Source organism: Chiloscyllium plagiosum, unplaced genomic scaffold (assembly GCF_037043375.1).
Source record: "Chiloscyllium plagiosum isolate Xiang-an unplaced genomic scaffold, Cpla_swu_hap1 HiC_scaffold_9, whole genome shotgun sequence".
Taxonomy (NCBI): Eukaryota; Metazoa; Chordata; class Chondrichthyes; order Orectolobiformes; family Hemiscylliidae; genus Chiloscyllium; species Chiloscyllium plagiosum.
Window position 1 is genome coordinate 4,738,759 of NW_028270147.1, and position 13,613 is coordinate 4,752,371.

Here is a 13,613-nt window from a genome sequence, read left to right on the forward strand (position 1 = left end):
CACCCCTCGTGCCAGTCAATCCTGCCCTGGGGAAAAGTCTCTGGCTATTGACTCTATCCATGCCTCTCATTACCTTGTACACCTCGATCAGGTCACCTCTCTTCCTCCTTCTCTCCAGAAAGAGAAGTCCGAGCTTAGTCAACCTCTCTTCGTAAAACAAGCCCTCCAGTCCAGGCAGCATCCTAGTAAACCTTCTTTGCACCCTCTCCAAAGCCTCTGTATCTTTCCTATAATAGGGCGACCAGAACTGGACACAATATTCCAAGTGTGGTCTCACCAGGGTCTTGTAGAACTGCAGCAAAACATTATTGCTCTTAATCTCAATCCCTCTGTTAATGAAAGCCAAAACACCATATGCTTTCTTAACAACCCTGTCCACCTGGGTGGCAATTTTAAGGGATCTATGTACCTGCACCCCAAGATCCCTCTGTTCCTCCACGCTGCCAAGAATCCTGTTTTTAATCCTATATTCAGCATTCAAGTTCCACCTTCCAAAATGCATCACTTCGCATTTATCCAGGTTGAACTCCATCTGCCATTTCTCAGCCCAGCTCTGCATCCTGTCTATGTCGCACTGCAGCCTGCAATAGCCCTTGATACTATCAACGGCACCTCCAGCCTTAGTGTCATTGGCAAATTTACTAACCCAACCCTCAACCTCCTCATCCAAGTCATTTATAAAAACTACAAAGAGCAGAGGCCCAAGAACAGAGCCCTGCGGGACCCCACTCACCACTGACCTCCAGGCAGAATACTTTCCATCTACAACTACTCTCTGCCTTCTGTCAGCCAGCCAATTCTGAATCCAGATAGCCAAATCTCCCTGTATCCCATACTTCCTGACTTTATGGATGAGCCTACCATGAGGAACCTTATCAAATGCCTTGCTGAAGTCATGATTTGGAGATGCCGGTGTTGGACTGGGAAGTACAAAGTTAAAAATTGCACAACACCCGGTTATAGTCCAACATGTTTAATTGGAAGCACACTAGCTTGGAAGCAAAGCTAGTGCTTCCAGTTGAACCTGTTGGACTATAACCTGGTGTTATGTGATTTTTAACCTTGCTGAAGTCTACATTCACCACATCCACTGCTCCACCTTCATCGACCTGTCTTGTCGCCTCCTCAAAGAACTCAAGATTTGTGAGGCATGACCTGCCCCTCACAAAGCCATGCTGATTGCCTTTAATCACATTATGCTTTGCCAAATAGTCATAAATCCTATCCCTCAGAATTTTTTCCAAAACCTTGCTGACTACTGACGTAAGACTGACTGACCTGTAATTGTCAGGGATTTCTCTATTACCCTTCTTGAAAAGAGGAACAATATTCGCCTCCCACCAATCCTACAGTTGGACTCCTGTGGAGACTGAGGAAGCAATGATCTGTGCCAGTCGCTTAGCAACTTCCTTTCTCACTTCCCAGAGCAGCCTGGGATAAATCTGGTCTGGCCCTGGGGACTTATCAATCTTAATATTTGCCAAAATTTCCAGCACATCAACTTCATCAATCTTGATCTGTTCAAGCCTGTTTCCCAGCTCCTCATAGTTCTCATTAACAACACTCACCCACTTAAAAAAAACATTAACTCACCCTTCCCGGCAGCCCTTGCTTCTCTCCATCCTCTCTCCTCGCCAATCTGTAAAAAATGGAGGCCCAACTCCCGAGGAAAGTCCCTTTGTAAGTGGAAGAATGTACCCTTCCCAGCAGCCCTTGCTTCTCTCTGCCCTCTCTCCTTGTCATTCTGTAAAAATTGGAGGCCATTTGGAGGTTATGTGTGGAGAGTTTGACAGCTCAGAGATGGATTGGGGAGGGGGGGGTGTTCTGGCTGTCAGAGCCTCTCCCCTCCCCACCTCTCCTCTCAGTCACCTTCATACCTTGTAGAGGATGCAGACTCAATCATTGCTTCAAAGATGAATTGGAGAACTCTCTGAAGAGAAGGAGTTTGCAGAGCTATGGAGAGAAAGCATGGAAGTTGGAGACACTGTCAAGGAGAACACCTACCCAATGGGCTGAATGGCCTCCTTCTGCATTTGGTTTCCCCCGAAGAAGTGTCACAAGGAGTTTTCATAGAATCCCTGCAGTGGGGAGACAGGTCATTGGCCCAACAAGTCCACACTGACCATCCATAAAGTAACCCAGCCAGACCCATTTCCCTCTGTATTTACCCCTGACCACCATGGGCAATTTCCATGGCCAATTCACCTAATCTGCATATCTTTGGATTGTAGAAGGAAACGACAGCACCCAGAGGAAACCCATGCAGACGCAGGGAGAATGTGCAAACTCCTCACAGACAGTCGCCCGAGGTTGGAATCAAACCCGGGTCCCTGGCGCTGTGAGGCTGCAGTGCTAAACATTGAGCCACCGTACCGCCCCAAGTTTTCTATGTGGGCATTTCTCAGAACTTCCCGAAGAAAGGTCACTGGACCCGCAACATGGGCCCTGCTTTCTCTCTGTGGCTACTGCTGGGTTTCTCCAGCACTGTCTGTGTTTGTCACTCCTCCCACCCTCTGAGTGTCATTGCATCAAGCCTCTCGGATTACTGGAGAGCGATTGCAGAAATCAGAAACCTATGTGCTATTTTGAAATCACCAATGAACAAGCTTCTGGGTTTGTTAGTGTTCCAGTTGTGTGCAGTGTTTCATTGTCCACCTGCGTTTTCCGGATATCTGTCGAGGAAGTGTTTGGGAGTGTTGTGTGCCAATTAGGAGGAGCTGGCGTGAAGGTGGATGAAGTGAACTGGAGCGTGTGCAAGATGGGCGATGATGGGGAGGGAGGGGGCTTTGATATACTTGGTCGTGACTGGCAGTATGTTCACAGCACAGCTCCTCATCCACATGAACCCACCAGACTGGGTTCAACAGAGAACCACCCTAACCCCCGCCCCATCCCCAACGTTCATGTTGCACACGGGTGTGGAATGAATGGAATAGAGTTGGAATCCCTCATTATCAGTTCCCCTGCCTTCACCTCACCAAATACCCAAACTCTAGCCCAGCATTCCAGCTCAATGAGTTCTCATCACACACATTAAGAATGTAAGCGTAACTGATTTCTTTGTGAGCTGTTGGATTGAACTGCACCGAAAGAACATTGTGCAGCAACCCACGCCCCAGCACACTGGGATACGACGGAATTCATTCCTTTATCTCTTTGCTTACGCATACTCTGGGTGTGGGGTCTATTGGCAAGGCTGGCATCCTTTCTCCATCTCCAGATGAGGCCGTTACTGTCTCTCCTACAGAAAGGGCTTTCGGAGAGTCGGAATGTGAGACACAGAGTGGCCAGTTTCACACAGCAAGATCCCACATACACACACCGTTATTGTTGAGCAATAGCTATGTCCCAAGAGAATAAGAAATCTTTCCACTTAAGGGAATTATGGTCACAGTGGACTTGGCCTTGATTTCATTGAAAGGTGGAGCAGATTCAAGGGTACAGTCAACACCTCACGCTCCTTATTCTTATGGTCATGTTAAGAAGAAGTTCCAAGCAGGTTTCAGTGTATTTTTTAAACCAATTCTGTCTTAAGATAGTGATGGAACTTATAAACCAAACTGAACAAACCATAAACACAGTGGCTGCAAAAGCAGGTCAGAAGCTAGGAATCCTGCAACGAGTAACTCACTTCTTGACTTCTCAAAACCTATCCACCATCTACAAGGCACAAGTCAGGAATGGGATGGAATACTCCCCACTTGCCTGGATGGTGCAGCTCCAACAACACTCAAGAAAGTTGATACCATCCAGGAGAAAGCAGTCCTTGCTCTATTGGCACCACATTCACAAACATCCACTCCCTCCTCCACTGACGCTCAGTAGCAGCAGTGTGTACTATCTACAAGATGCACTGCAGAAATTCATCATAGATCCTCAGTCAGCACCTTCCAAACCCCCAACCACTTCCATCTGGAAGGACAAGGGCAGCAGATACTTGGGAACACCATCCCCTGCACATTCCCCTCCAAGCCACTCACCATCCTGACTTGGAAATATATCGCCGTTCCTTCACTGTCACTGGGTCAAAATCCTGGAATTCCCTCCCTGAGGGCATTGTGGGTCTACCCACAGCACATGGACTGCAGCTCATCCCCACCTTCTCAAGGAGCAACTAGGGACAGGTAATAATACTGGGCCCAGCCAGAGGTACCCACTTCGAATAATGAGATAAAAAATGATGAATAAATAAGTAGCCTCCACATTGCCTGAAATATGCTGCGGCATTTCGCTGTCAGAATGATTATAAACACACTGCATTCCCAGCCACAGTGTGAGCTGAGACAAAGCACAAGGGACCCAGGTGCTACCGTTCCATTGATCATCCATTATTTATAAAGACGTGGTTTCTCCAATACAACCACACTCTGCAAGTCTGAGCTTGTACACCTCCTGCTGGAAATCTACACAAGAATGTTTTAGATATTTTATAACAACCTGTTCAGGCATATATGGATACATCTCTGGAGCTAATAGGATCCAGGTCCTCCTGGCTCAGAGTTACCACTGCATCCCAAAAGCCTGACTTGAATAATTTAAATTTCTTTGATTCTTGGGTTTCCTGAGATTAATGGAAATAAACAGGTCATGCTGCACTGCAGAAAATTTATTCAACGGCTGCTTGCAGTTTGTTCTCATGTTCTCTGTTTTTACCATGCTGTGCAGGTGATATTTGTTAACTTTCTCATTACTGGTTTTATCACCTTGAGTAAGTGAGGATAGTGGCTTCCTTACAGACGGGGATTTAACACTCTTTTATTTTAGATGATTTCATTTTCGAGCTCAGAGCCATGCAGCTGGTCTGAAGGGAGTCACTTTAAGAGCAGAAGTCTTTTCTGTATTTATTTAGTTATGTGGTCACCTTGCAAACCTTTAATTGAGCTCTTCATTCTCTCTCAGTGAGTTTCATTTTGATTCTTTATACCTTCTGGGGATGTAGGCAAGGCCAGTGTACATTGTCCAGTCCTAAACCACTGTCGTCAGTGTAAAGACGCTCCTATAGTCAGCCATGTTGGCAAGGACGATAATGAAACAAAGAATTACTTAAACACAGATAATTATAGAACTCTGAGGTGCAGAGGGATCGAGGTGTTCTGGTACATGAGTCACAAAAACTCAGTATTCAAGTGCAGTAAATAACCAAGAAGACTAATGGGATGTTATCCTTTATGGTAAGAGGAATTGAAGATGGAAATGAGGGTGTTACACTTCAGTTAGACAGGCTGTTGCTGAATCCTGTTTAGGGTGGCACGGTGGCTCAATGGTTAGCACTGCTGCCTCACAGCGCTGGGGACCTGGGATGGATTCCAGGTTCAGGCGACTGTGTGGAGTTTGCACATTCTCCCCGTGTCTGCGTGACCCCTCCCCCCAGGTACTCCGGTTTCCTCCCAGAGTCCAAAGATGTGCAGGTTAGGTGGATTGGCCATGCTAAGTTGTTCTGTAGCGCCCAGGTTTGGGGGTTGAAGGGTTGGTGTGAACTTGATTGGAGAAATGGTCTGTTTCCCCTCTGTGCAGATTCTCTGAAATAGTGCGCAGCTTTTGTCTCTTTATTTAAGGAAAGATGTAAATGCATTGGAGAAAGTTCAGAGGAGGTTTACTGGATTGATCCCGGGTAGGAGTGGGTTGGGTTATGGGGAAGGGTTGGACAGACTGGGCTTGTTTCTGCTGGAGTTTAGGAGAGTGGGGGGGGGGGGGGGGGTGACCCTGATTGAAATGTATTAGATCTTGAATGGTCTGGACAAGGTGGGTGTGGGAAAGATATTTCCTCTCATGGGTCAGTCCAGAACTAGACAGCTGTGTTTTAACATGAAGAATCACCCACTCAGAACGGAGATGACAAGATCTGACAAGTTGTAAGAACCCTGAGCATCAGAAGGCAGGGTCGGTAGGGTCAGTGAATATTATGAAGGTGGAACGGGATCAATTCTGGTTAGGCAGGGCCTGGAGGATTATTGGAGGTGAACAGGAATGTGGAATTCACAACACAAACAGATGACCGTGCCTTCAGTCAATGCCAGAGATGGCTCAAGGAATCAAATGATCTACCCCTGGTCGCATTCATTATTTATATGCACAGATCTAATGGCTAAGGGGAATGATGCACAGGTCTGAGCTGCTTAAAAAGAGCAAAAAGAGTGACTTTACCTTCCTCCTTGCATCAGCAAGGCCCAGGGAGAATCAGATAAGGAGCTGTGCACATGTTTGATGTACAGCAGTAGGATTTAGAATCATAGACTCATACAGCATGAAAACAGATCCTTCGGTCCAATGCTGAGTTGACATTACGTATGCACTGGAACATGGCCGGGGTCATGTTCCAATGGTCTTGTATTCAGCCATGTTCCAACATTCTCTTCACACATCCTGAAACACTGCTTCTGTGGTCTGATTACACACTGGAGTGCCATGGAAGAATATTATGAAGGCTTTGGAGACACCATACAGAAAGGGTTTACGAGAACAGATCCAATGTTGAGGGATTACACTATGTGGAGAGACTGAGGAAGCAGAGGCTGTTCTGCGTAGCACAGAGAAGGCTAGAAGGAGATTCGATCAAGAGATGTTTAAAACTATAAAGGATTTTGAGAAGAGTAACTAAGGAGAAATTGATTCCAACAACCGAAATTAGAGTGAACAGAGGATTTAGGATGACTGACAGAAAAATCTGGCCAATTAGAACAAGATTTGTAATGCACTGCCTGATAAGGTCAGAAATCACAAGACACCAGGTTACAGTCCAATCACAAACTTTCGGAGTGCTACTTGTATAGTCATAGAGATATACAGCATGGTCCAACTTGCCCATGCCAACCAGATATCCGAAACTGATCTAGTCCCATTTGTCAGCATTTGGCCCATATCTCTCCAAACCCTTTCTATTCATATACCCTTACAGATGCCTTTTAAATGTTGTATTTGAACCAGCCTCCGCCACTTCCTCTAGCAGCTCATTCCATACACACACCACCCTCTGCATTAAAAAGTTGCCTCTTAGGCCCCTTTTAAATCGTTCCCCTCTCACCTTAAACCTATGTTCTCTAGTTATGGATTCCCCGCCTCGGGGAAAAGACCTTGTCTATACTCCAGTGTAGTCTCAGCAACACCATATGCAACTACAGTAAGACTCCTTGTTCATGTACTCAAACCCTCTTGCAATGACACCCTATCCATGCCCCTCATGATTTTATAGGCATCTATAAAGTCACCCCTCAGCCTCTGACACTAGAATATAAAACTAAGGGTCACTATTTAAAAATAAAAAAGCAACCATTTCAGACAGCGATGACGAGAATTTGTTTTCTCACCAAGGAGCTTGAACCTTTGGAACTGACTTCCTGGAAAGGCGGTGGAAGCAGGCTGTGTGAATATGGTTGAGGCAGAGAGGGTTAGGTCCTTGCTGGGCAAGGCAGTCTGGGGTTTGGCAGGGATGTATGTGGAGTATTCAAATCAGCCATGGTCTTCTTGAGTGGGGAAGCAGGCTGGGGGTGGGGAGGGGTCTCAAGTGGCCCATTCCTCATCTGTACGCTTGTGTGATGACATCTCCCCTCAACCTCCTTTGCCCCAGGATGAAAACTCCTGGCCTCATGGGGAAAACCTCTCATTTGCTGCACCGTTCTGGGAAATCTCCCCAGTGCTCTCTCAGAGATGCCATGCAATTCGAGGCTGTATGAAGATGCTGTCGGAAAGCAAGAGAAACTAATGCATGCAGGATGCTTGGTCTGACCTGGTGAAAAGCATTGTAGCTTCAAGTTATAAAGAAAGGGACCCATCTGCTGAGCACAAATGCACATGGAGCAAGGAGCCAGCATTGCTGGTTCACATGTCACATCCATTCACATGTTAGAGTATGGAATATAACAGGCTGAGGCCTGGCTTACTGGGGGTGGAGGGCAAGGGAAGCAGAATATCTTTATAGTTTCTGGTTAATTCACTCTCTCTTATTGGCCTGTACCAAAGGTCAAAAAGCACCGAAGGACAAAAAGCAACACGAAATTCATTTTGTTCTTACTTAGTGTTTCACCAGGGAGTCCCTTCTGCTTAAAATGTACCTAAGTAGAAAAAAGACTTCTTCCTCATTAAGTAACTAGAGAGACTGCAGAAAGCTGTGACACAAAGGGACTTGAGGGTAACTTGTGCACAAAACACAGAAAACCAGTACACAGGGACAACAGGTAATCAGGAAGGCTAATGGAATGTTGGCCCTCATTTCAATAGGGTTGGAGTATAAGAGTAGGGAAGTCTTACTGTAACTGTACAAGGGGCTGGCGAGGCCACATTTGAGGTACTGCGAGCAGTTATGCTCCCCTTATTTAAGGAAAGATATCATTTCATTGGAGATAGATCAGAAAAGGTTCTCTAGGATGATCCCTGGGATGGAGGGATTGTTTGAAAAGCTTAGGGTAAACAGGTTGGGGCTCTACTCACTGGAGTCCAGCAGAGTGAGAGGTGATGTCATTGAAACATATCAGATTCTTAAGGGGCTTGACAAGGTCAATGCTGAGAGGATGTTTCCCCTCATGGGAGGGTTTGGAACCAGAGAGCACAGACTCAAAATAAAGGGGCACCAATTTCAGACTAAGATGAGGAGGAATTTCCTCTCTTAGAGGGTTGTGAGTCTTTGGAACTCCTTGTCACAGAGAGCTGTGGGGGCAGTGACCTTGTGTATATTTAAGGCTGAGAGAGAGACATTCTTGATCAGTCGGGGAATCAAGAGTTCCAGGGAAAAGGGCAGGAAAGTGGATGTGAGAAGCCCTCAAATGGCAGAGTAGGCTTAAGGGGGCTGAATGGCCTCCACCTGATCCTATTTTTATGGTGTCATATTTTTAATCACTCCGTTAATTGTATCAATCCCAAATCTGGATAGGGGCACTTATCAGACCTTCCCTGTTACCTCTAACCCTGTGACTGAAAGGTGCTCACTCATTGTAATCTTACAAGGCTTATTGTGTCCATGCTTACTGAGAATGAGTTTTTCACTCTCATCCAATTTTCCAGCTCTTGGTTCATTTCGCTGCAGGGATCTGAATGTCAAGTCCATATCTACACAGGTCAGGCAGCATCCAACGAACAGGAGAATCAACATTTCGGGCATAAGCCCTTCTTCAGGAATGAAGAAGGGCTTATGCCCGAAACATTGATTCTCCTGTTCCTTGGATGCTGCCTGACCTGCTGCGCTTTTCCAGCAACACATTTTCAGCTCTGATCTCCAGCATCTGCAGTCCTCACTTTCTCCTCCATATCTACACAATCAGGGTTACTAATTCTGCCACTCCATCCACCAGGGAGCCCCACCAAACAGATGCACCCCAATCCTTCTATCAATTATTTTAATTCTTATTTTTCACTCTACTAAGAGACATGAACTCTTCCAATCCTCCCCATCCAGGCCCACTTTCATTCTTTACATCTCAATCGGGTCTCTCCTGAGCTTTCTCTTTTCTGACATCCAATCCCTCCACCCCTAACTGCCGTGTGTACTATCTACAAGATGCACTACAGAAACTCACCAAAGATCCTCAAACAGCTCCTCCCAAACCCACGACCACTTCCATCTAGAAGGGCAAGTGGTTTGTGGTTGAGGTGAATAGTTCACGTCAGGGGAAAGCTGGATAAGTATATTGTATATTATGAAAGTTCAGGGTTGTGGAGAAGGCCCACTAGCAAGGATCATTGGGGTCACATGGGCCTGCTTCTTTCCTGCCATTTGAAACCAACCATTTCCTTTTCTTAACAGGTGAACAGTGTGAAGCAAGCTCTGGAGAAGCTTAATTTCAATATCGTTGAAATGAAGGACGAGACAGCAACTCTTGATGGTGGGGATGTCCTCTTTACAGGTATGTGTCTTGTATACAGGAACTCAGCAAGCAGTCAATCCATTCAGTCAGCCCTCTCAGTTAGTTTGTTCCTGAACACTGCGAGCTGGATCTTGGTAAAATTACATACAACCAGCAGCCCCACCCAGGTCCACTCCAACACTGATTGAGGTTATGGCCGGTCTCCAAGTCAACTCTACCTTTTTGCTTGATCCCTATATCTCTTGATTTTCTCAGTGTCCAAAGCTCTTAATTACATTCCCTACAGTGTGGAAACAGGCTCTTCAACCCAACAAGTATATACTGACCTTCCGAAGAGTAACCCACCCAGATTCATTTCCCTACATTTCCCCCTGACTAATGCACTTAACACTATGGGCACCTGACATGGCCCAATACACCTGACCTGCACATCTTTGGATTGTGGGAGGAAACCGGAGCACCCGGAGGAAACCCACGCAGACACGGGGAGAATGTGCAAACTCCACACAGACAGTCGCCTGAGGCGGGAATTGAACCCGGATCCCTGGCGCTGTGAGGCAGCAATGCTAACCACTGAACCTCTGTACCACCCCTTAATCTTGAGCATAGCCAAGGTCTCTGCACCCAGAGCTCTCTGTGACAGAGGATTTCAAAGATTCATGACCCTCTGAGTTAAGAACATTCTCCTTATCACAGTCTGAGGCACATTAACGTTATGACCCCTTTCTAGCTTTTGTAGCCGTGGTGGAAAATGCTATTGTCCATGTTATGGTGACATATCAAAGCAATCTATTGCATTTGGACAATGTTGGATGATGTGTTAAGCTCCCAGATATGTGGTTGACTCTTAATTGCCCTCTGAAATAACCCCAGCAATCGATCCAGGTCAAGGGCAACTGTGGATGGGCATAAATACTGGCCCAGCCTCCAGGAGCAAATTACTGCCAATGCTGAAATCTGTCCTGGAAACAACAAATGCTGGAGATCCCAGCGGGTCAGGCAGTATCCATGGAGAGACAGCAAGCTAACATTTCCAGTCCAGATGACTTTTCATCAGAGCTGAAGTGAAGTGTGGAGGGGGACAGCATTAAAGCTATAGTTGGGGGCTTTGTTAGAGTGCTGGGATAGGAAGGCTGCTGATAGTGCTGATTAAATGATTGGAATGGCAGAACAATGGTGTCTGGATGTAGGTTTGCTCGCTGAGCTGGGAGGTTCATTTCCAGATGTTTCGTCACCCTGCTAGGTAGCATCTTCAGTGGGGGTCAGGCGAAGCAGTGTACATGATTCCTGCTTCCTATTTATATGTTTAGATTTCTTTGGATTGGTGATGCCATAGAGTCATAGAGATGTACAGCATGGAAACAGACCCTTCAATCCAACCCGTCCATGCCGACCAGATATCCTAACCCAATCTAGTCCCACCTGCCAGCACCCGGCCCATATCCCTCCAAATCCTTCTGTGGTGATGTCATTCGCTGTTCTTTTTCTCAGGGGGTGATAGATGGGGTCTAATTCGATGTGTTTGTTGATAGATTTCCAGTTGGAATGCCATGCTTCTAGGAATTCTCATGTGTGTCTCTGTTTGGTTTGTCCTAGGATGGATGTGTTGTCCCAGTTGAAGTGGTGTCCTTCCTTATCTGTATGGAGGGATACTAGTGGGAGAGGTTCATGTTGTTTTGTGGCTAGTTGGTGTTCATGTATCCTGGTGGCTAGTTTTCTGCCTGTTTGTCCAATTTAGTGTTTGTTACAATCCTTGCACGGTATTTTGTAAATGACAGTAGTTTTGCTTGTTGTCTGTATAGGGTCTTTCAAGTTCATTAGCTGCTGTTTTAGTGTGTTGGTGGGTTTGTGGGCTACCGTGATGCCAAGGGGCCTGAGTAGTCTGGCAGTCATTTCCAAGATGTCTTTGATGTAGGGGAGAGTGGTTAGCGTTTCTGGACCTGAAACCCTGAGAAAAAGAACACAAAGTGACATCACCACAGGAAGTGACATCACCACATGAAATGACATCACCAACCCAAAGAAACCCAAACATATAAATAGGAAGCAGGAATCGTGTACACTGCTTCCCCTGTGGCCCACTGAAGATGTTACCTAGTAGGGTGATGAAACGTCTGGAAATGAACCTTCCAGCTCAGTGAGCAAACCTACATCCAGAACCTCAACCTGAGCTACAAATCTTCTCAAAACTCACTAACAATGGTGTGTCTAACTGTCAGACTGGAAAGGACAGACAGACCCATTGGGGTGGGGGAAGGGGAGAGAGGACATGGTGACAGAGAATGTAATAAGTAAAGCTCAAAGAAAGGGAAGGAGTGGGAGTGGGTTCACAATCTGAAGGTGTTGAACTCAACATTAAGTCCAAAATGTGGGCTCTCCTGTGATGCCAACATCCAATGGTTGAATTTTTAAAAAATACAAAAATAGTTCCTTGAAAGAGGAGTTGCAGAAAGATTCCTCCTCATCTCTGTCCCCAGTGGCCTACCCCATAATCTTAGACTGTGACCCCCCCTTGGTTCTGGACTCGCCTATCATCAGGAACATCCTTCCTATGTTTAGTCTGTTTAGTCCTGTTTGAATTTTCTAGGTTTCTATGCATTAAGCCCATCATTCCTCTAAGCTGTAGTGAATATCAGCCTCACCGATCCCATCTCTCCTCATCCCTCAGTCCTTCTGCACTGACTGGGACAGCTTTGTTTTGTCCTTTCAGGTACCAATCTGTTAGGGTGTTGGGAGGATTCCAGGACTGGGGCTAGGGGTGGAGGGAGGGGAGCTGATCTGTGTCCAATTGTCAAGACTTGCATAGAATTCCCCTTCTGGTATTCTCTCCCCTTGAAAGGGGACTTGCAGATAGATAGGATAATGAAGAAAGGATGTTGTCAGGGTTGGAGGATTTGAGCTACAGGGAGAGGCTGAAAGGGCTGGGGCTGTTTTCCCTGGAGCGTTGGAGGCTGAGGGGTGACCTTATAGACATTTATAAAATTGTGAGGGGCATGATAGGGTAAATAGATAGGATCTCTCTTCTCAATGTAGATGAGTCCAGAACTAGAGGGCATAGGTTTAGGGTGAGAGGGGAAAGATTTAAAAGGGATCTAAAGGTCAACTTTTTCACACAGAGGGTGGAATGAGCTGCCAGAGGAAGTGGTGGAGACTGGTACAATTGCAACATTTAAAAGGCACCTTAATGGACATATGAACAGGACGGGTTTAGAGGATATGGGCCAAGTGCTGGCAACTGGGACTAGATTAGGTTAGGATATCTGGTCGGCATGGATGAGTTGGACCGAAGGGTCTATTACCATGTTGTACATCTCAATGATTCTTAGTGTTTGGTTGATTCTTTCTAATTTAAAATATTCAGCTGCTTACTCTTCTGCAGAAGTTGACAACGCTGTAGTGTTCATAGATTTTAACAATTTGTTTTGGTGCTTGGAGTTGAGATGTTTTTGAGAGAATTTCTCCTTCCCCGTCGTTCTACTTCCACGTTTCCCAGTATTCGGAAAACCACTGACCCAGCACACTGAGAAAATCAACTGCAGATCCCAAATGAAAAAAGGATGTTGTAGAATGGAGCTGTTCCAAAAATGATCATCATTGTAGAACAGTACTTGGGTCTAAGAGAAACAGACTGCAGTGCCAGAGAGAGCAATAAGCAGAAGTCAGAGATTTAAGACAATTGGCAAAAGGAACAGCCTCAACATGGGAAACATCTTGTTTAAAATACACAGATATTCTTCTGTCTCAATTTCTGCATGAAAAGTACATCGTGCGCAAAATCTTGAGACATTATTATTCTGTGACACTGGGATTAACTGCACA

General features: G+C 45.9%; 1 protein-coding gene across 2 annotated transcripts in view; it reads left to right on the forward strand.

Annotated features, from left to right (window-relative positions):
- ddah1 (dimethylarginine dimethylaminohydrolase 1) overlaps positions 1-13,613 on the forward strand; it is a 137,938-nt gene that overhangs the window by 99,937 nt on the left and 24,388 nt on the right. For both annotated transcript variants that reach the window (XM_043700070.2, XM_087990353.1), the window contains exon 2: positions 9,734-9,833. In XM_043700070.2, the coding sequence (XP_043556005.2) occupies positions 9,785-9,833 (49 nt within the window). In that variant the 5' untranslated portion in view covers positions 9,734-9,784. The remainder of the gene's footprint in view (positions 1-9,733; positions 9,834-13,613) is intronic.